The sequence below is a fragment of the Pleurodeles waltl genome, chromosome 3_1 (assembly GCF_031143425.1).
Source record: "Pleurodeles waltl isolate 20211129_DDA chromosome 3_1, aPleWal1.hap1.20221129, whole genome shotgun sequence".
In the NCBI taxonomy this organism is placed as follows: domain Eukaryota; kingdom Metazoa; phylum Chordata; class Amphibia; order Caudata; family Salamandridae; genus Pleurodeles; species Pleurodeles waltl.
The window spans coordinates 1,452,333,337-1,452,357,787 of record NC_090440.1 but is presented as its reverse complement, the minus strand read 5'-3'; the positions used below and the strand labels follow the sequence as shown (position 1 = coordinate 1,452,357,787).

The following is a 24,451-nucleotide window of genomic DNA, read 5'->3' as shown; positions in this document are numbered from 1 at the left end:
TCCCATCCGCATGCTAGCTGCCTTAGTATAAGTTTTATACAGATTTTGAAACAAAAGTAAATGAAAGAATGTACAAGGACATTTGACCATGGACAAATGAAACTCATGACCCGAGAAGCGTGCCAAAACGGTGAAGTAACCCCGGATGTGCCACCTACGAAGACGTCAATTATGAAGACCAATCAAAGTGTTATAAATTATCATGGGATGACAATTGGGATTACCTAATGTATAATTTGATAGGTTAAAGATAGTGGGGTATAGCAAATGTCCAATAGAATTTTGGGGGAAGGTATTACGAAAAAGGAATAAAAACCCATGTCACAGAAGGATCGAGAGAACTAGGTAGGGAATGCTGTCGATTATATCCAGAAACGTTGTCACTCTGTTTGGTGACTTTGAGACTTAATAAACTATCCTCACCCATAGACTGCCCTTTTATGCTTCTCCTCTTTATGAGGGAAGTGTCCCTTGTCCTCTAGACGAAGTTAGACTGATGGCGATTCGACTGATGTCCTGAAGACAAAGACTGATCCTGTGTGCTGACTTAATCCTTGGAGGGTAATTATGACAGTGCTATTGTAATCTGTCTGTTTGCTTTTTCTTTCTAGGTACCAACTGCTGTATTTTTGAATAGAGGCCATAGTTAGATGTTTTCTAAATTGGTGTTCTAACTTATTTTGCATGAAGCCCAACATGCTGATGCTAATTAGTGGTTAGGATAGGTGATCACTCTGACTGACACAAATAGACAAAGACTGACGTTGCGCTATGCTGAACTGAGACTTACGTAATATTCTTTGTATTCTGATCTATGTTTACACTGTGTTATGTTTTTATGTTTGTTATTCTTGCGTTAATGAAATATTATCACAGTTGCCATATTGTGACTATGCTCTTATGTTTCTTGGTTCAGAGATTGACATTTCTGCTAGTAGATTGTAATCAATAGGGAATAAAATTCACAAAATTCTATCAAGAGGTGTGGTTATTCATGGCTGAAAGGTCATGGTTGCGTCGACAATTTGATCAATGTCTTTACCCAAAGTAAAGTGTATTGTGGTGATAAATATTGGTGACATCATTGATATATTGCTTGACATATTGATCAGTTATCTCGTCCTACGGTGTCTCACCACTGGGTCAAAAGATTCATTGGCCTAAAACGAGTCCTAATGTGTATAAATTGACATAAAGGGACGTGTTACCAGTTCTATAGTAATTTTAGGGATTGAGTTGCATTCTAAGGTGATTTTACTCGTGTACAATGCTGATCTTCTGCTGCGATTTGATGAGCCATGTTAAAAAAACTGTTTCCTTCAATGTTTTTCTCATAGATAAACTCTCACATTCTGAGTAAAACATGTACTCCAAACAGCAGCAGCAGCCTGTCAGTTGATTCCCCAGTGTTCTACAGCTGCCTCCCAGATTGTTCTGCTAGACAAGTAGAGCGCTAATATTCTTACCTATGTCAGAACTGTGGCAGACCAGATGCCATTTTGATTGAATCAACACTGTAAAACTTAAAATATTTAATTTAGTAATGAACAAAATGAGGGAGGGTCGTTTTGACATAGAAAATAAGGTTAGTGCTGTAGAAAGCAAACTTAGGACACATTTTCTATGAGGTGTTGAATTAAGGTAAAAATTAACGTTTAAAAACCCGGACATTCAGCAGGTATAGTTTACTGAGCTAAATATAACTTGCACCTTGCCATCTTGCAATCCTTATGACCTCACATATTACAAAAACTCAAGACATGTTAAGGGATACCACTGATAGCATCTCAAATGACACTGATACCTTCACTCATGATATCAGTGGTACTACTATATTTATATACAGCACAGGCTTACCGAGTGTACACAAGTGGCTCAGATAGTATGGAAAAAGCATATACTGTGGTAAAAAGGGTGACAGTGCATTTTAAAAATTATGTGGCCAATGCAGCTTCCCTCCCCGATCCCTATTAGGCCACAGGAACCCAGGGGAAAAAAAGGGGCGGAGAGGGGCTTGCACGGTCCCCCTCCCTGAGCTGCCTTATGCCCAAGGTACCGAATCCCCCAGGTACAAATTGAATTAGAAAAATGGAACGGGCCACGGGGGCCCCTCCTAGAGCCTTATTAGGCCCAGGCACCCCATTCCCTAGGATTGCATGGTCTTATATAGGGGAGGGGAAGCCACATAACCCCCCGAGCCTATCTTAGCCCTGGGAACTCCATCCCCTGGGGCCTTTCTACTTTATAGGTGGGTAGCCCAGTGCCCACCTGGTGGAACCCATCACACACCGTGGTGTCTCCTTGCGTGGTGCAGGAGACTGCATAGCTCCAGCCTGGAGGGAGCAGCTATCTTTGCATATTCCCAACTGGCTTGGGCACTTTTAAATCTCCTGTCAGCTCCGAACAGATTTGTATATTTGCTGCTATCTGGGGGGAGATTTAAAATTGCTCACACCAGACGGGATGAAAGGTATGTGTCCATGCCCACTGTAGTGCGGTCAGGGAAACTACTGTGGCCCAGAGTGGGCTCCCCAGAACAGAGTCACTGAACCTGCTCTGGAGGATGGAGCTGTGTGCCCCCTCTCTTTTTAATTTCTCTACCCTGGGATTATGGGGTCCCTGGGGCCTTTTCAGGCTTGGGCGGGTGTTTGGGGGGGGGGGGGTGGTTGGGGGGGTTCAGGCCTCCCACTTTATTAAAATGGTAGCCCTGGGGGATGAGGTCCCAAGTGCCTTATTAGGCATAGAGAGGGGTGCCACACCCCTCCCCTCTCCCGTTAAGTGCTACCTGAGGCGCCCCCAGGCCTACCCTTGAGGATATTTTATTTGAAAGGTGCACATTCACTGCAAAAAATTAACAACAACAATTTTTTTTTGCCCAAGGCAGGGTCCCTCTTGCACCCCACCATCAGGTCCACGGGGTCAGTTATGCTTAATCCTGTCCCCTTATGTATTTTTTTGTTTTGTGTTTTTTTTTTTTTTTTTTTTTTTTTAAGGACTGTGGCCAGTAAATCCTAAAATGGCTGCCACCACTTCCTCAGAATATCTGTGGATGCTCCACGTCCCTAGAATTAAAAGGTTGTTGAGCATTAATTGCTTAAACACTACTGAATGGATTTAAACCAAATCACAGAAAATACTCTTTCTGTAGCAAGATCTAGCTTTCTGCAAAATTTGATGTAAATGTGTTCAGCGGTTTGGGCTGCAATTGAGTTTAAAGGTCCTATGGAAAAATTAATGGAGAAATCTCATTTTAGGAACAACCCCCTTTTTTCTCACCACCAGCTTCACAAATCACCCTGAAACTTTCCATGTGCAAACTACTCAAAAAGTAGCTTTTTTTTTTTTTTTTTAAAGTTTTGTGGCGACTCAGCATACGGTGCTAAAGTTATTAGCAACACACAAAAGACATTTTCTATTCAAACACAACAACCAGAGGGTAAAATATATATATTTGGTCTTCTTGAGAAGTCAACTTCTGCGGTTCACAAAACAGAATCACTGGGATACAGAATCACATGATCAAGAGGAGAAAACTTGTAGTTGTGTACCATATAGTGCCAATCCACTGAAAGTGTTTTTAACTGTGCAAAGAGTTTTTGAAACGCACTCCCGAAAAGGTAATGCTTTGACCAAAGGGACATGGAGAAAGCCCCCAGGAAATGAAGGCTTTTCATCAGACAGTAGTGTTGATATCTTTTGAGGATATGGCCATCTTTAAAACTATTGATGCTGATGAAACGGAACAGATGAAACTGGTAAAATTCTCAAATGAATTGCCCCAAACTGGCACCACAAAAAGGTTGAGGTCTCCAAAACAAAAGACTTTGCAATTACCTAGCATTCTCCATCTCTACTTTTATTTGCCACAGATCAACACTGGCCTGCTGGCCAAACAGTGACTTGTCAATGAAAGTCATGTCATGTACTCTGATCTGCACCTATTACTGAAAGAGTTGCTCCTGATATGTCCTTATTGTCTCAGCAATGCTGCTCCTGCTCAAAACAAGCGATGGTACTAGCCTTCAAACACTAAGAATGACCTTTATTTTCCTTATTTTGTCTATGAGCAGCATATCCTTAAAAGAAGCACTGTCAGGATGTACCCTGCCTATCATAGCGATTTGAATTGATACAGTCTGCAGCCATAGCATTCACTTTCTATCCATACGTGTCTGTCATAGCTTTGTTGATGACAGGACATCTTTCAAGTATCCTGTTGAGAGGCTTGAACATTTTCAATTGTTTTACATTTTTTTGCTCTAGCTGAGAGAGCACCATTCCTACAATGATGGGAGGGTGTATACTCTTCTTACCCCTTTCACAAATGTGGTACATGAGTGATTGCTGATTTTTCACTCAAACTGTGTGTGAAATGGTCATTTCTTCCACAGCCCTCTTGACTACAACAGTGAAAAGCTCTATAATTGGGTGGCAAGGTAAAGGTGTTTACTTACTTCCTGCAAACCATCATAAACGCCATTGATGATTTCACCTTTATTCCTCCCGCCTCATTCTTTCTCCTCCTCATAAGCATCTGCCTCAGCCCATTGAGGGGAGTGTGGGGGTGGCAGAGAGGAGACGGTGGCAGTGTCACTGGCTTGGGTGGAGCACATTAGATACCCTGTAGCTAGGCACAAAAATCCACCCAGACCTGAACCACCGACTGCTGTCAGTAAAGTGTTTAGCCCTATGTCATAATTAAATTCCTGCCCTGTGTCTAGCTGATATTTAAACTCTTACCCCTTTTTAAGGCTGGCAAGAGGGCTTCACCATTATTGTTCATTGATGCGTTCATGCTTGGGCTATGGGAGAAATTCGATTTACAGTTGCCCAGGGCTGTAAGTGGCCTAAGAATCTGCTGTGCTGGAGGAATCACCTTTCTCCATTTATGGAATCTGGGGAGGTAAGCTCCATGCTCACGTTGCTAGTCTACATATGTCTATTAACTGACACTCCAGTAGCGCTGACAAGAGCCAAGGAAGTCAATTTCTCTCATGTAGTTTTGTTTTTGAAGTTTTCGAAAGGGCTGCCATTGAAAAGGTTTGCATTAACAGTTGTCATCAACTCTTAAATCAATAACAAGGATGGCGGTGGCAGCTGGACAATCGACAGGTTTAAGACAGCATCTGAGTCATTGACAGGATAGTCACCAGTGAGTCAGGCTCAATCATAAGGACTGCAGCTGAAAATAGCTACAAACAGAGCAGAGATACACAAAGTTATTAGGGGAGAACTATGAGGATCAGGAAGCCTGCCACAACAAAAACTTCATCATCTATGATTTAGAGAACAATTTAGCCTTGGTGGTTGACAAACATGTTTTTGATTACAATTTTGGTAGAGCCTTAAGCCTTTTTATCCAACTAGAAATTGGGCAATTTTGTTTGCCCACTTCCTGGGATGGATTCTTAGTACAGGAGGACAGTTCCTCTGAAGAGGCAGCTTATTCAGGACTAGTAGATTTAGGGAAAATGTGGTATTCTTTAATAGAACATCCCTAAAGTGTAGATTGGACATCCCTTCCTGTCTTTTAGGTCTTCCAAAGAGGACACCTTTCAGATTGTGCAGTCCTTAGCCTTATGATGCAGATAGAGGAAGAATAAACAATGTATGATGATGATCTAAATAATTTTTTATTCTCGTCACAGAGCACAAGGCAACAACAGCAGTCTTATTTTTGGTGACCTGAGCTACTGAAACGAATTTCTCTGGCCAACATACCATGAAAGAGCATACCTCTGGGAAGAGGAACTTTAATTGAGTAGGGAAGATGCCCCCAGTGAAAACCCTTCTTTAATTGGTGGATGTAAGAACACAACACATCTGAGTAGAAAAGCTTAACATTCATGGGACTGCCTCACACTCAGAAGTGTTGGAAACCTAAGTTGTGGTCACTGACAGGGGGACTGGCATCAACAGGATGCTCACTTTGCTGGCTTAAGTTTGGGCCCTTTACATTAAAATCAATGGATTACTAAGCAATGAACAACCAGGGTTTGTTTTCTGGCATGTTAGTCATGTTTAGTTCCCTTTAAAACTATCAGTATTCCTACCTTCAACACAGGGAATTATTCAGCATGTGAATCTATGAAAGATTCAATGGGGAGGACCAATTGTATGATTAGAGAAAAATAAGTGAGTGCGTCCAAAAAGATGTATTTCAAAGTGGATGGTTGAAGAGGACTGAAAGATCATACAGTTAACTTGACAATCAACATATGAGTTTCAAAAATATTTTAAAGGAAGTATTTTGAAAACCAGCACACAAAACACTAATAAGCTACATTCAAAATAAGACTCCATTGCAGGCGGATTAGTATTAACAATTGTCAAAATCTAGCAGCAACTGTTAACACTGTGATAGGAATACATGAATTAAGAAACAAAACCTAACTTTTTACTAAAAACAAATTATGACTTTAATTATTATCAAAGTATCTCACCACACAAAGTGGGAACCTCGTCTGATCCATCCTGACAGTCTGAGTCACCATCACACACCCATCTTTGTGGAATACAGTGGTTGTCGTGGCAACGGAAGCTAAATTCATCACATGTATGATAGTGTGCTAAAAGAAAAAACACCGTTTTTATTTCTAGAGCCACTCTCATCACTGACTATTTAGCCTTTGGCTTAGTAGTTATAGCATGTTAGCCGATTTAATTAACTGAATCGAGGCAGCTAGTCCCTAACACTGAGAACATCGGAACAGTAGTTGATTAAAAATACAGACTAACTGGAAAGACACCCTGCCACAGAAATGTTCTATCAACCTGAAAACCAAGATGAAGTGTAGGAAAAATACAAAACATTATCAAAGCTAGAATAGTTTTTTTAATGCCTGGCTGCTACAATGTCTTAAAAATAAAATAAAAAATGTGTATGAGTAAACAAGAACAATACATAAAAATGGACTAATGAGATCAAGTTTAATTTCTTATTACACACATTTTTATTCAATAACATTCATTTTCTTACAGTAATTGTAGATAGTCTGAGACTTTGCCACCACCAATAAGGTACAGTTGAGCTATGTAAGAACTCTACAAGCCAATAGTGCAAAACACCCAGAAATAGCAAAGATAACATTAGATGCCCCTTATGCCTATCACACGCAGCCAACAATCACAGGCTACTGAAGTCCCCTCAACAGAAATGCTTATATCGACACACACAACATAGCTTGATTACTAATGAACTTCGAACATTAGAGCATGCTACATTCAACTGTTGGATAAACATCAACCACAGTCAGTCCAATATCTGGGTAACACTAAGTGTGGCACAAATAACGCTACTGAAATAATCATTTATTTCTTACTCAGTATTAAGGGTGCTTTGAAGTGGTCAAAATGTTGCATGGTGCACAATGTGAATATTGTGGTTATAGTTTTCATTTCACGGAGTCATGCAAGTATGTTGTGTGGTGAGAATGTCTACTGCTGCTTGCTCATCAGGCAGTTGCCAGGGGAGTAAGTGACACTAAACTTCTGGAGGTGGGGGGACAGGCTCAGGGGCTTCCCATTGACACTAAGGGCCGGAAATATCAAAGGATTTTACCAATTCTGTGTCTATGGGAAAAAGCTTTCGTACATATGGCTCTAAGTGCCTGTGGTCAGCGAGCCGCAGGCTCTGATAAACATCTACAATTGCATAGCTATGAAGTGAAATAGAAGGAAGGCATGCAGGTACAGGTTTGCACGTATGCTTAATTTTTTTGTTACATTCTTCAATAATGCAAGTGTGGACGTATATTGTTAAGCATTGTGGTACCCTTTAACAATATTACCACTAAGTGGATATGCTGTAAAGTGCAGTACACATGCAAGTTTGAAAAGGTAAGAGATGTTTTCTCAAACTAAGTCTGCCGCAACGAAGTCTGCATTTTTAGCAAACAAATCTAGTCTCGTTTTTCAGTAGATAGTGCTTTGCATCACAAACCGTGGGTGGTTGCATGGAAATGCCCACGTACAACCCATGGAATGTCCTCTTGCCACAAAGAAGAATGTAGCTCTACCTTGCGCTACATTAGGCAACTTTCCTATGCAAATCAGAATCTGTGTGGGAAAGTAAATCCCATCACAAACCTTTGCACTTGGTTTGCACCAGTGTTATCATTCAACCCTATTAACAAGTTTTAGTATATTTCCACCTAAGTCTTGTCACACATTTTGTGGCAGCCCATCTTATACTGTTTACAGACTATCATACATTGTGTGTAATACATTTTTTAAACTGATCTACATATTCACAATGCTTTTTCTCCCGGGCTGGGATCTCATACATCTATAAATATACACGTCATTAATCCTCAGTGCACCAACAAGTTATACATACAGATTTCTGAAGTAATCATTTTAAAATTTAAACAACTAAGTTTTCAAACCGGATGCATTTCCCACCAAATAGTTTATCTTGCATTTATTTTTCATTTAAGGTGTATGCATTAAATTTTCCATGGAGTTAAGGTCACTAGAATTATGTGGTGGATAAAACCAAATTATGTGGCAAGGCTGACTAAATTAAGCAGCAATGAAATTTAAATTATGCAGCACATCCTGAACTCACGTATTTGAAGGTGCTCTCCTATGTGATAATGAGCAAAACTGAGATTCTGTGAACTAAAGTATTTGCATTGAATCACACAATTTGGTCAAGCATAGAAGCTGGGTTTGATGCCAGATTTTCTAGTTTCACACTGTAATTCAGCCATTTGATGGGTACTGCTTGCTGAAATCAATGGGGGATAAGAGCTTCTCACAAGAGACAGACTGCAAAACATTTTCTTATTTTTGCAGCACAAAGAGGTTCGCCAGGATTCACATGATGCAGAGTCAAGGCCGGGATTCAAACCGGTTTCTCCATATTACATGGATAGCAGCTGTAGCTGTGAGGTCACATCAACTACTGTGAAAGCTCGGCTCGCTTTGGACTCTACTTTCCAAGAGGACTTCGAACTGAGCCAGAGGCAGGTATCGTGCTCAAGCCTAGGTTGAGCTTTAATTGGCTTGCCCACCTCTACATTCAATCTGGTTGAATTGTGGGACTTTAAGTTTTGCATTTATGAATGTAAAAACATAATTGAAATTTCTTGAAAACAAATAACAAAACCAAGACTGAAGTGTCCCCAAGACAGAGACACAAGGATATACAGAGAGTGACAAGTTTCCAATACGGAACTTAAATAAACATGTGTGGCCCTTTTTTAAATCTGATATACCGTCAATGTTTTACCAAATTCTGTTATAATTCAAATGAAAATAGTCCAACTCTGTTTGCATTAAATAACCCCGCTCATTGTATAAAGTTTATATTGAAGCTAAAGAGAAATCTCATGAGCTTGGTTATTAGCTGAGGGTCTTCTCAGACTTAAGGGTGGAGCATTAGGATCTTGAAGGAAGAGAAGGATTGGGGAGACCCAAGAGACAGGAAGCGCCAACCTCTGGTGCATGATACAAGTGTAGTGGCACTACTGTGTGATCGTGGTGTGACCCGATTTATCCCAAACACCACTGACACCCAAACCGAGGGTCGGGCCTGCAGAGCCTACATTCGTACTACAGAGGTGAAAGGCAAAGTGACCAGGAAGATGGGGCTAAAAAAATGTATGCTAAAGCTCAAAAGCTACTGGACAGATAGACCCTCATGATGCATATGGCTTCTACTCCAGAGAAACACTTGTGTAAATCTGAACAAAATAGTCCCAAAGGTCTCCATAAATGCCTAGGAGGTGAAGCAAGAGGCGGAGGCATTTGATGAGGGGCTGCTGAGAGACGATCATAAGAAGCTAGTTGGCACTGTAGAAAACACAGAACAAGCACTCACATTTCCACCCACTGTTAAAGAACTCTAAACACAACTATCGTATGTGAGGAACGAGGTTCAGACATTAAAAATCATAGCAGAGCATGTGGAGGGTTGTTCGAGAGAAGGTTCCAACAGGGAACTGTTTCTGCAGCACTTAATTCTATACAGTGTTTTAATAGGTCAAAAAAAGACCTTCTCGACTGGAAGGGATAACAGAGTACCTGAATGGTCGCTCCCGCTGGGGGTCCCGCCATGAGCTGTGGTAACACACAATTTTATTTAAAGGGACAGGGATTTTATCTTGCAGCTCGTCTGAACCAAAGGTCCTGGACAAATCGAAAACCGAGAGAGAATATATATCCTGACCACACATGTAAACTACTGCACCTGTGAAGCACCTCTGCAATGTGAAGAAAGCGAAAGCTGGTTAACAAATATATCCTGATGTATCCAGCTAAGCTCAGGATCTTGAGGACAGATGAAACTCTGTTCTTTCAAGCTTCTCAGGAAGCTTGGTGGTAGCTACAGTCAACTGGAGTGTAAATCCCACAAAAGGAAAATGTTGCATGCAACGGTTAGACTACCCAGTGCGCTAGGAAGTGCAGGAAACTGAGATCAATAAGTAGGCACACAGACAAAGAGGAGGCCCTTGATAGAGCCAAAGAACTGGGAAGTGGATGCACTATACCCAAATGCACAACAATGCTACTATGTCCGAAAAAAAGGGGCCTGGGATTTGGAACAAGCAGATAATGATGACAGTCATAAGATGATCCAGTGTCTGCCTCATGAAGGGCATGGGGAGAACTCTCAATGATGCTGAACAACTCGAGACATGAGACTAAGCAGACATCTTCCATGCACACCAGTGGACATCATCAGACCTAGGGGCACAGACGATGATTCTCTGAGGTCATTACATAAGTGCTACAGACTCCTTTACTATCTTCCCAGGATTGGAGGTAGCTGGGATTGTTATTGTAGGACTATGTTGCCTTCTGTTCCCCTTGTAAGTGTATTCGCTACACATGTGAAATGGGCAAGGTGACCATTTCTGGCCTGCTATATGCCATCCAAAGATGGAATAACATATAGTATAGAGTGTTAGGCAATAACAGTGCCTACTCTCCTACAGTATAATAATCTAGAATGAGGAGGGTAAAGCTACACTTGCTAAGAGTCATAAAGAACACACTGATCTAAAGTGCAGACGTGGACCTGGCTTATAAACATGAAACACACATGAACACATTGGAAATGCAGAGGTTGAAGAGAAAAGGAGGTGTCAAGTAGTAGGCCCCACATATTCTATGTTTTCTAGGGGTATAGTAATGGGGCTTTGCTCGGAGCACTTCAATTGTGATGAGGAATAGTCGGAGGGCAGATAAGTGGTTGTGGGGACAGTGCTGGACACAGCGCAGTTGGCCTTGTTGGTGATATGCGGTCCGTTCACTAATAGTTCTGGTTTCGTGGACTCCTTAAACTTCTCATTGCTTAAAAAACACAAGTGCTCCCAGTATATAGGGGAGCAACTAAAACTGTGTACCTGAATTACAGGGTGTTAGATGTATACCATCCACTCCAGGGAACCCAAAGTAGTCAGGCCACACCCCACTTCTGAATGGAGGAAGGCTTGGGACTTGTTGGACAACTGAAGGATTATGCATCGGAACCCAGTCAGGCTACATCTTTCACTCTACTGTGCACTGGCTACACACCAGGTTTGACCGATTCTTCGGTAGCCCTCATATGTCTGCAAAGAGTACGTAGGGTGCATTTGCCCGACTAAAGCCTAAATAAAATGCAATAAGATGACAGGACACACTTAGGAAGAGCACTTTTCAAGAAAATGATGCGCAAAAACGCAACAGGAGACAAGTCAGGAACTCTGCTAGCTTGGCTACTGGCCTTCAGGGCATCTATTGGGGCTATAAAACTGCACATAATATAATAGTTAAATTGCAGCCTGAGATTAACCTAGCCTTCACTGAACATTGTAATAGGCTTTACAAGGTCTATAAGGCATACCACTCAGACAGCTTGCGAGATTACCTGTCAGGTACAGAAGTGCTGAGGCTTGACTCATTAGTGCCATACATTAGAGGAGTCCCTAACTGTAGGAAGCTGGCCTGGTGTGTAGTGAGAACTTATGGTGTTATCACCTTATACCAGGTCCAGGTATCCCCTATTAGTGAAGTGTAGGCAGTGTCTACGAAGTCAGGGTTCTCTAGAGGTAGCTGTGGCTGAGCAGACAAGACTTATCTAGGAGACATACAAAGCTTATGCAATACCACTATAGTCACACAGTACTAACACACATGAAAGAACCACACAGTGTTACAAAAATAAAGGCACTTTATTATGGTAACACAAATACCAGAATACTATTAGGCAGTCGCCCGTGCACCCTCCCCTCCCCCCCCAAACTGGAGGCAAGACAACACTCTATTACATACACATTAGCAATCAGTAAAGAGCATAAAAAGCAATAAGCATTGGCAAAGTATTAGAAAACAGTGTAGGCCCTAGAGGAGGGCCAAACCATATACAAAATGAGTGGAATGTGAGATACAGTCCCCACCCACGGATGTGGAATCGGTAGCGGAGAGCTGGAGGAACTAGGAACCCCAAGAGGTGACCCCAAGAACCAGGAAAGCAGAGGTGAATACCTGGTTTTCCCCAAACACAACAGGAGGACTTTGGAAAAGGATTGTGCAAGACCCAAACAACACTGGAAGAACCCAAAGGTGTATTCTGGCAGAAGAGGACCTGCAAAGGAAGGAGACCAAGTCCAGTCTGTGATGGAGTGTCTGGTTGTGGCAGGAGCCACTACACACCCTTGTGTGGATGCAGGACCAGGAGTTGAAGAGGAGTCCCTGAAGTGATGCAGTCAGTGTCCCACGTCGGCTATCAGGTTGAGAGGGTCAGTGGAGCAGGAAGACCACCAACAAGCCTTGGCAAATGCAACAAAAGAATAAAGTGTTGCAAGGGAGGACCAGCAAGGCGCAGGGTACTCTACCCAACGAGGGGAGTCTGGGGTGAACCTGAGCAATCGGGAGAGTCACAGGAACAGGAGGGAGCCCCCACAGACAACCCATTGGCAGCAGGCACAGCAGTCGGGGTGAGGCCCACTCAGCACAGCTAAAGAGGAGTCCCATGTCGCTAGAGCAGCAGACAGGAGACTGTGCTAGGCAGGACGAAGTGCTGGGGGCCAGGACTACAAGAAGCCTGAAGATCCCTTGGAGGAGGAAAAAACAAGCCTTGGTAGCTGCAAGAGTCGCTGTGCACAGGGGTACTGTCCTGCAAGGAGAGGCAAGGGCTTACTGTCTCCCAAGTTGGACAGCTGGCAGAGAGTGCCAAGGGGGCCACTCCAGACCACCACCTGTGATGCAGGATCCACGCAGCCAGTCGTCGTTGCAGTTGGTGCCTGCAGATGCAGGAAAGTGACTCCTTCACTCAAAGGGAGATTCTTCTTACTTTTTGGTGCAGACGGAAGTGTCTTCAACCTCAGAGGATGCACAGCCGGGGAAATGCTGCAGTCGCTAGAAAGAGCTGGAGACACAATGTTGCAAAGCGGAGTAGTCGCTGGAGTTGCAGATTGTTGCCTCTGCTCAACCTTGGATTCAAGATGGCAGAATCAAGTGGCCACCTGGAGGAGCTCTATGCAACACCTCTAGGGTGGTGATGGACAGGGGAGTGGTCACTCCCCTTTCATTGTCCAGTTTCGTTCCAGAGGAGGACCAGGGGTCACTGGACTGGTGCAACTGGTTTATGCAAGGAGGGCACCAAATGTGCCCTTCAAAGAATTCCAGTGGCTTGGGGAGGCTACCCCTCCCAAGCCATGTAACACCTATTTCCAAGGAAGAGGGTGTTACCTCCCTCTCCCACAGGAAATCCTATGTTCCGCCTTCCTCCTGCTTCCCCGCACTGACGCAGTCCATAGCGGACCCCACAGGTCACTGTAAGTCACCCCTAGGGTAGGCCCTCCCAGCTCATAGGGCAGGGTGCAGGTACCTGTTTGTGAGGGCACCCCTGTATGAGCAGAGGTGCCCCCACAAACTCTAGCTCCATTTTCATGGACTTCATGAGAGTGGTGACAACATTTTACGCGTGTACTGAACATAGGTCACTTCTAATGTCCAGCTACATAATTATAACTCAGAACCTAGGCATATTTGGTATCAAACATGTCGGAATCATACCCCAAAACCGTTGTTAGTCTGATTCCATGCATTATGGGGGCTCCTTAGAGGACCCCCAGTATTGCTCCTACCAGCTTTCTAGGGTTTTCCAGGCAGCCCAAGATGCTGCCACCCCTCAGACAGGTTTCTGACCTCCTGCTACTTGATCAGCTCAAGCCCAGGAAGGCACAACAAAGGATTTCCTTGGGGAGAGCGGTGTTAAAACCATCTTCCTTTGGAAATAGATGTTACATGGCTTGGGAAGGGTAGCCTCCCCAAGCCACTGGTATGCCTTGAAGGGCACATTTGATGCCCTCCTTGCATAAAACAGTCCACACTGGTTCGGAGACCTAGAGTCCCAGTTCTGGCACAAACCTGGACAATGGAAAGGAGAGTGACCACTCACCTGTCCATCACCACCCCAGGGGTGGTGCCCAGAGCTCCTCCAGAGGTTCCTTTGATTCTGCCATCTTGAATCCAAGGTGGGCAGAGGCCTTTGGGAGCATCTCAGTGGCCAGGTCAGGCAGGTGATGTCAGAGCCCCCTCCTGATAGGTGGTCACCTGGATAGGTGACCAATCCCTCTTCCAGGGAATTTTAGGGTCTCCCTCTTGGGTGGGTCCTCAGATTCGACAAACAAGACTCCAGCAGTATTTCTCTGCATCGTTTGCTTCAACTTCTGGCCACTGGAAATGCAAATGGACCCTCCAGGTACCGGCAATCTGCATCAATGACAAAGACTCTGCTTGCAACATTGTTTCCATGGCTCCTTCCAGCTTCTGGAACATTTCCCTGGTTGTGCATCCTCTAAGGGTGGAAAGTCTTCAGTCTGCATGAGAACAACAAAGAAATCTCCCTTGGAGTGAAGTAGTCACTCCCCTGCATCTGCAGGCAACAAGAGCAACAATGACCGGCTACGTGGATCTCCTCTCATCCTGAGCTGCATAGATCCTGTATCACGGGTGGTGGTCTGGAGTGGTCCCCTTGGTCCTCTCTGCCAGCTGTCCAACTTTGGTGAAGGTAAGCCCTTGCCTTCCCTCGCAGGACAGTACCCCTGTACACCACGTCTCTTGCAGCTACCAAGGCTTGTTGGCATCTCCTCCATGGGATCTTCAGGCTCCGTGTAGCCCCCAGCCTCCAGCACTTCCCTACGAGGCACAGCCCTCTGTGTGTTTCTCCTGCAGCGTGGGACCCTTCTTCAGTTGTGCTGTGTGGGCTCCTCTGCAACTCCAGGGACTTCTTCCAGTGGGTCTTCAGTGGGGGCAGGCTTTTCTTCTGTGGACTCTCTGCCTTGCTGAGGGCCCCTCCCTCCCCCCCCCCCATGGGTTGAGTCCTCCTGGACCTTGTTGGTCCCCGTCAGCTCCACTTTTCATCTACCGCAACTCTTGCCTTGTCAAGGCGCATTGGTGACTCTTCCACCCCAAAGACAGACTGCAATCTTCCATCCCCCATGGGGCGTCGACTGCATCCTCCAGGTACTCATTACCAACTCCAGGGCTGCATTGCTGACCATCTTCGTCCTACCGTCAACCAACTCCTGCAACCACAGACAGGTGGGTAGTGGCTCCTGCCACCACCTGACACTTCTGAGTTCTGGACATGGTCCCCTTGTTTTTCAGGTATTCCTTCTTCAGGATCCACTGTTAGTTTCTATCAGTCTTGTCTGGGCATTGCATTATCCTTATTTTCAGTCCTTTTTGTAGTTTGGGAAAAAATCCAGTAATTTACTCCTTTCTTCCTGGTTGCTGAGGGGCACTGTGGTACTTACCTTTGGGGTTTCCTAGTTCGTCCAGCTCCCCTCTATAGATCCCACTTACCTGGGTGGGGGTCCTACATTCACATTCCATTTTCATTTTTTTTAGTATATGGTATGGGCTCCCCCTTTGGTCACTAATGTCTATTGTTATTGCACTGTTTTCTATGGCTATTTATGCCTATTTCTGATTACTAGTGTACATATTTAGTGTGTTTACTTACCTCCTGTTCAGGTACTGTCTATCTAGTATTTTTGGCAATTGTGTTACTAAAATAAAGTACTTTTATTTTTGAAACACTGTTTTCTTACATGTGTGTAAGAGCTGTGTGACTACAGGGGTATTGCACAAGCTTTGCATGACTCCCAGGTAAGCCTTGGCTGCTCATCTACAGCTATCTCTAGAGAGCCTGGCTTCTATACACTGTATGCACTTCGCTAATAGAGGTACCCTAGACCTGGAATAAGATTAAAGTACCAAATGTCACCACCACCCACCAGGCCAGCTTCCTACAGTGGCGTAATTTGGCTCAGCATGCATCGTCCACAACGGAAGTGACTTTCATGGCACCTATATAGGCTCGACTCAGGCACGTTGATGTCAGTTTGTTTACATAATTTTCCACAACAGAGGCGTGGAGCCATGAAAAATACTGACCATTGGTGTGGACAACTAGGGCCCTGAAAGGAAAACAGTCCTGTCCCTAGAAATCCATTCGCAGAGCGGGAAGGATGGGTGGACAGGTGATGGATCTGCAGGTAGATATAGTCTACTCTACCAGATAAGCCATTACCAAAGTTGAGTCTCTTGTTCATCTGAGAGAGACTTCTAGCTGCAGATTCCTTACCTTTGAATAGATACCCAAGCAATATCATGCATGGAGGTGGGTCTGCCGACCAATTTCAGAGGAAAAAGGCCTGTAGGACTGAACGGGAAAAATACTAATCACAGCGAACCTGTCAATGCAGTAGTGTTTGGTAAAGTGTGCAGGGAGGACCACATTGCTGCTTTACAGATATCCAGGACTGGAAGTTTGTGTGCGCTAACAAACCAGTTACTTACCTTCAGTAACAAATTATCTGGTAGAGACATATTCTAGTAGCACATTTCTTACCTTAGAATTTGCCCCATGCGCCAGATTGGATCTGGTGATATTTCTTCGAGCAGTACCCTTGCACGCGGTTAGGTGGCGTTGGTCGACTCCGCGTCCATCACTGTTGTCGTGGCTGCCGTGATGACGTTGCGGTTGCATATAGGCACAACCCTAGAGTTAGTTTCTTTTCACGAACTTCCACACCAGTTACAAGGAGCCATAAAGAACTGAGAATGGTGCGCCAGAATAAAGGCCCTGAAAAGGGAATCCCTGTTCCTAAAAATCAGTTCACAGTGCGGGGAGGATGAGCGGGTTGGTAAGGAGTCTGCATATAGAATATGTCTCAACCAGATAATTAATTACCTAAGTAAGTAACTTGTTCATCTGATAGAGACTTCTAGTTGCAGATTCCTTACCTTAGCATAGATACCCAAGCAATCCCATCCTCGTCGCTGGGCTGTGAACCAAGATCATACTAAAAAAAGTCCTGCAGGACCGAACAGCCAAAGTAGCCATCTCTATGGACCTCACTATCCAGGCAGTACTACTTTGTGAACGTGTGCAGAGACGTCCAACGTTGCTGCCTAGCAGATGTCCAGGACAGGACTCCACGTACTAACGCAGTGGGAGCAGCAGTTGCTCTGGTGAAATGAGCATGCAAACCCTCAGGGGATTGCATTTTCAACAAAGCCTAGCACATCTTGATGTGGAGGACTACCTATCGGAAGATGGTCTGCTTCAGCACCGCCCAACCTTCATTCGCACCCAGATATCCTACAAAGAGTTGATCATCCACCCAAAAATCTTTGGTACGTTTGAGGTAGAACTACAATTCTCTTTTTGGATCCAGACAGTGGAGTCTCACCTGTTCATGAGAGAGATGTGGAGGTATGTAAAAAAAGTAGGCAAAGGGTGTGACAACCTTAGGAAGGGAAGGAGGCCCTAATACGAAGCACCACTTTATAAGGATGGACAGATAGAAGTGGTGGCTTTGAAGAAACTGTTTGAAGCTCACCCACTCTGCAAACAGAGGTAATGAGAATGAGGAAAGCAGTTTTTAGTGTGAGGAGTCGCAAATTACAATTATGTAGTGGCTCAAAAGGGACACACAAAGTATGTAAGGACCAGGTGCAATTCCTACTGGCGCATTATGAACGGTGTAGGTGGAAACAAATGGGTAAGCACTTTCAGGAACCTCCCAACAATGGGAAACTTGAACAAGGAAGGTTGATCTGGCAGTCTGAGAAAGGCCGAAACGGCAGACGGGTAGCCTTTAAGGGTTCCTGAAGTAGAGCCTTGCTGGGCAAGAGAGAGGATGAACAGTAGAACCTCAGACAGAGGTGCAGAAAGGGAATACACACACTTGTTGGTATACCATGCCACAAATTTGTGCCAACGACAGGTATACACCTTTTTGGTGGAGGGATGCCTGGCTGCCAAGATAACAATGCAGACTTCAGGGGGAAGGTAGAAAGCTGTCAACTGCTGCTGCTTTCAATCTCCAATCAAGGAGGCGGAGACTGGACAGGTTCGGTGGAGAACCTTCCCCTGCTTCTGCAACAGACCATCTTCACGAAGGGGCAGTCTTATCTAAGGATCCGTGGCCATGCTCAGGAAGTCGACATACCATACTCTTCGTGCCCAGTCCAGAGCCACAAGGATTACTTGGGCCCGGTCGCTCTTGATCTTCTTCAGAACTCTGGGCAGAATTGGTACTGACGGTAATGCATAAAGGAGGCCTGAGTTCCACTCGACGCGAAAAGCGTTGCCTAGCGAGTGCCGCCTTCGAAACCCCAGTGCGCAAAACAGCTGACATTGCACGTTCTTTGCGGAGGCAAACAGATCTAACCAAGGATCTCCCCACTGCTGAAAGAGACCTTGTGCCACCTCCGGATGGAGACTACATTTGTGATTGATTATGCATTGACAGATGAGTTTGTCTGCTTTGGCATTCTGAGAGCCTGCCAGATGTTAATCCACCAGGGATTTGCCCTGATGCCACGACCAGAGGTGCAGAGCCTCTTGACAAAGGGTGAACAACCCCACTTGCCCTGTTTGTTGCAGTACCATATGGCGGTGGTGATGTCCGTGAACATTTGCACCACTTTCTATTTGAGAGAGGAATGCTTTCAATGCAAGCCTCATGCCCAGAGCTCCAAAACATTGAGGTGGAGCCCGGACTCCGCCGGAGACCAGAGTCCTCTGATCTCCGCCTCTCCCACATGGCCGCCCCATGACACGTGTCACCACTGTGAGATCTAGTTGGGAATGGGATGGGGCTCTGCCGTTGACCCAATCACAATTCGTAATCCACCACTGCAGGTCTTGCATAGTTCCCTCTGAGATCTGGACAATGTCAGAGAGGTTCCCCTGATGCTGCGCCCACTAAAACTTCAAGTCCCAAAGCAGAGCCCACATATGCCTTCTTGCATGTGTCACCAGAAGGGTGCAGGAGGCCATGAGGCCCAGCAGCCTCCGCCATTCGCACCGAAATCCAGGACAGAGAATGAAACATCAGTATAATAGCCTGAATATCCTTCAGGAGGATAGGCCCAAAACTGCACTGCTTCCAGAACAGCTCCAATGAAAGGGAGCTTCTGAGAGGGAGTCAGGTGTGACTTCGGCACATTTATGGTGAACCCCAGGGAATGCAGAAGGCTCGCCGTAGTCTGAAGGTGGGAGAGGACAGTCGGGGGCATGCTCGCCTTCAACAGCCAGTCGCCAAGGATTCACAGGACCCCTTGTGCTGATTCTGGACCAGGTACCAATAGGATATCAGTGAGGGCTTCATTAAAAGGTAAAAGGTATTCCTAAGTGGAGGCCCCAGGCTGAAACACTTCGATCAGGTGGTTAGTCCTGACCGCACCAGAAGGTAGCGTGAGGCTGAGGACCTGAGTCGCCCTTCTTACCACAGATTAAGATGCTCCCTCCTCTGTAGCCACGGTAGTGGGAGAAAGCATGCCAGCATCTGGAGACGTATCCAGACCACTAGCCTCGCCCAATTCCTGTGCCCAGTCCATCTCAAAATACTCTTGATTGTATTCGAGAGAGTCAAGCGACCCCTTGAAAGTTTCCATGTACCCTTACACATGGAAAAAGGGTCAAAATCCATCCTGGGGTGAGAAGACCCCCATCGAAAATGGATCCGGCGTCGAGCAACGTCGCCCTGGCTCTTCAGGGATAAGTATTGGGTTGACGTTGAATGTGGGCCCAACCAACGTCGGAACCATCAACATCTTTGCCAGGGCAGGTCATGTTGGCATGAACCGGCATCGGCGTGGATCCAATAAGGGATCCCGAGAGCCCAAACCGCAGACGCAGAACCTGAGGGCCCCTTCTAACCCTCCCACAAGGGGCCAAAGGCATCACAGGAGGGTCGGTCTGCCCAAAAATGAGGCGCATGGCCTCAAACAATTCTCAAGGTTGGGCAGGGGTTGCTCTGGCTCCCGGAAACTCAGGGAGTCGTGGAGATGACCCAGAAGCAGGCTCCGACAACAGAGGCCTACAGGGTCGACGTTCTTCCCACAGCGCATCGGCCAAACGACGGAGTGAAGTTGAAGGACGTTTGGCCTTCTTTGGCAACCTCTTTTTGTGACCCGAATGTCACAAGGTCTTCGAATGGGACGAAGACAAGAAGTGATGACTCTGCGAGTGGTCTTGAGACCTGCCTCTCGAGTGAGACTGGGAGCAACTCAGAGATGAGCGCCGAGCCGCCATGAGCTTCAGGGACCACTCCCTCAAAGCCTTCGGGTTCATGGCCCGGCACTCGGAGCATGACTTCGGGTCGTGGTCACACTCCAGACACCACAAACACACAAGTTGCGGATCCGTCAACATCATCATTCGGAGACAGAAGTCACACGGCTTAAACCCGGTCCTCTGTGACATCCTCAACGCACCAAAAAGTCAAGAAAGTCAACAAAATGGTTGAAAGCAGTAAAAAAACAACTAAGGGTGCTTCTCCCCGTATCTGCACATAGGTTGTGCCAGAAAAAAAATAACTGACGTCAGCTCGCCGGGGTGGTGACTATTTAGGACTGCGATGTCATCATGGCGACCACAACACCACAAATCAGAGGTGGAGTAAGTAGACGCTCTTTAATGGCGCTCAAGGGTACTGCTTGAAGAAAAATCTCCAGATCCAGTCTGACGCCTCGGGGGGGAATTCTAGGGGTAAGGAATCTACAACTAGAAGTCTATTAAATGCAGTGATCTGAGCTATGGCTTTGGTGGAATAAGCACACAAGCCCTCAGTAAGTTGCTTCTTCGCCAATGCTTAGCAGATTTTAATGCACAGCTGGTGATGGTCCTTTTCTGCACAGCACAATCCTTTTTAGCTCTGACATACCCCAAAAAGAGTTGATAGTTGACCCGGATTTCCTGTGTGCAATCAAGGTAGAACAACAATGCTCGTTTAGGGTCTAGACAATGGAGACACTCCTCATACTTGGAAGTGTGAGGGGGAGAGTAGAAAAAAGGCAAGGTGATGGATTGACCTATATGAAACAAAACCACTTTTGGTAGAAAGGAAGCCTGTGTGAAAAGCACCAATTTGTCAGGGTAGACGGATGGATGAATAGGGCGGCTTAGACGATAAGGTCTGTAGCTCACTAAACATCGGCAAGTTGTTATAGACACGAGGATTGCAGTTTAAAATGTGAGTAACCACAGGTGACAATTGTGAAGCAGCTCAAAGGGAGGGCACATTAAGAATGTAAGCACTAGATTCAAGTCCCACTGAGGCGTGATAAAAGCTGAAGGGGGAGCTGAACTAAACCCTTCAAGAATCTATGTACAAGAGGAGATTTGAAAAGAGAGGGTTGATCAGGCAAAACTGAGAAATGCAGACATAACAGAAAGATAACTTATAGGGATGCCCAGAGCAGAGCCCTGCAGGACAAGAGACAGAATGAATGGAAGAACCTGAGAAAGGGGGGCAGAAAGGGAATCAACATTTCTGTTGGACCATCAAGCCACAAATTTCTTCCAACTGCAGGCATGTACCGTCTTGGTAGAGGAACACCTGGCTGCCAAGAAAACATCAGAGACTTTACTGCCGTTGCTCAATCTCCATGCAAGAAGGCAGAGAATGGATAGGTTTGGATGGAGAATCCTCCGCTTTAGCTGCGACAGAAGATCCTCCTGAAGGGACAGGCTGCTTGGAAGATCGACTGCCATGCTCTATAGCTTGGGATACCTGATTCCCCATACCCAATCCAGTGCCACAAGGATGACTTGGGCCCGGTCCTTCCTGATCTTCTCCAAAACTCTGGATAGGACTGGTATTGGCACAAAAGTATACAGGAGGCCTGAGCCCCACTCTAGATGAAAAGCATCACCAAACGAGAGCCGCCTTGGAAACTTCAGCAGAAAAAGATGCTGTCATTGCGCATTCTCAGCTGGGGCAAACTGATCTAACCAAGGCTCTCCCCATCTCTGAAAGAGACCTTGCGCCACCTCTGGACAGAGAAGTCAATCATGATACGCTAAGTGTCTGCGGCTGAGTTCATCTGCCCTGGGGTTCAGAGAACCCGCCAGGTGTTGAACCACCAGAGAAACACCCTGATGTTCCAGCCATATTCAGAGACGCAGGGCCTCGAGACATAGGGGCCACATCTTCACCTCGCCCTACATGTTGCAGCATCACATGGCGGTGGTGTGGTCCATGAACACCTGCACCAGCCTCCCCTTGATGGAAGGTAGGAAGACCTTCAATTCCAGTCAAGTCACCCACAACTCCAGAAGACTTATGTGGAATCCGGATTCCGCCTGAGAACAGTCCTCTGATCTTCACCTCTCCCAGATGCCGCCCCATTCCATGAGTGACACATCTATCACTAATGTGAGCTTCCCTTCAACAGCTAGTAATCGAGATAGGGGAAGACTGACACCCCTGCTCTCAGCAGCTGAGCTGCAACCACCACCATCACTTTGGTGAACCACAGGTATATAAAGTGCAGGTCCATCTCAGACACTGGCCAGAGACAGGCGCCACAGGGCTTGAAACCAGCCTTCCTAGATGACATCCTGCCACATCAGGAGGTAAACCTCAAAAAAGCTCAGACAAAACGTTGAAAAAAAGCTCAATCAGAAAATGGCTGAAGGGATAGCTCTTCCTAGATCGGCGCTGGCTGGGGCACTATCAGATGTCCTCCCACAAATTGGCGAAAATAGCTAAATAGTGCTGGCAATGCTATGTTCACCTGAGAGGAAGCATGTTTCCATATGCCACAGACATTCCGATGTAGTTAAGATGGTTTCCAAAGTGCACGATAAGACATCGTAGGCAGAGGCCAGCATAATGATATCGGGCGACCTATATATTCAGGGCATGCTCTGTACACTGCAGGTTATCCGAGTAGAAAATGTCACTTACCCAGTGTACATCTGTTCGTGGCATGTCCTGCTGCAGGCTCACATGATGTGCATATACTTCTGCCATCTAGTTTTGGGCTCAAAGTGTTACAAGTTGTTTTTCTTCGAAGAAGTGTTTTCAAGTCACAGGATTGAGTGGTGACTGCTCTTTGGTTCCATTGCGCATGGGCATCGACTCCATGTTAGATTGTTTTCTCACAGAGGGTAAGGTAGGAGTGATAGAGTATAAAGAAAAGCATCCCCGATTCTGAGCAGTATGGCTAGAGTGAAAGAAAGAAAAAACGGGAGCTGCACAATTACGTAGGAGAGCACATGCCTCACCATGCCTGTCAACGGACGCTGCTAGATTTTCTTTTAATTTACCATTCCAAAATGGATTGTTATCTTAAAAAAGTATCACCAAGGTGTTTTTTTCTTATCCCATGGGGTTGTTAGGGGGGAAAACAACATGGGCTGTTTAACTTGACCGTCTACCGGAATAACAGCAGAAAGTCAGTAACTTAAATTTCATTTTGCATTTCACAAGTCTACCTTGTGGTGCCCTCTAGGGGCTGTTCTAAGCATTAAAGTCAAGATGCTACAATATTCGCCGCACTCGGAAATGAAAATTTTTGCACTCTACTCAACGTCTGGTTGTCCTAGGGCAATAGGACCACGACCAAAACGGAAATAATAATAATAATATAAATAGGAATAACAAAAGCAATATATTCATTTTTTTTTACTGCAGATAGAGGAAGAAGATAAATGGAAGTGCTTTAGTTATATGCAGGGCCACTGGAATTATGAAGCAGAGAGGACAAAATTATGCTGCACAGTTGACCAATTTATGTGGCAAGAAAAGTCCAGATATGCATTTTCAACGCCAATAGTTCTAACTCAAGCAAATGTGAGACCTATTGCTTTGCAAATGCTTGTTTTAATTGTTATTTATTCACATTACATAATCGTTTCCATTACTCAGTGCAATATACCAATTTCCATCAGGTTTTACGACATGAACAGTCAAAGGCACCCATTTATAGCCCAGCATACATTGCTGCCTGATAAGGCACACCCCACATTACTCCCATTCGCTGCTGAATGGGTAACAAATAGGTATCCTCAACTAGTTTGGTGATTCTCTACACACTATTCTTAATCATTCAACAGCACAACCTATTTATTAATCATGATTCACATAAGAGGGGACCCACCTCCTCCCCGTCAAGTCCTCACTGATAACCATTGTGTAACACATTC

The 24,451-nt window shown here is 45.3% G+C and overlaps 1 protein-coding gene across 1 annotated transcript in view; it reads right to left on the bottom strand.

Moving 5' to 3' along the window:
* The window catches only part of SORL1 (sortilin related receptor 1), a 669,532-nt gene that overhangs the window by 361,848 nt on the left and 283,233 nt on the right, over nt 1-24,451 (bottom strand). The window contains exon 26 of the mRNA XM_069225024.1: nt 6,444-6,569. Coding sequence (XP_069081125.1) covers nt 6,444-6,569 — 126 coding nt within the window. The remainder of the gene's footprint in view (nt 1-6,443; nt 6,570-24,451) is intronic.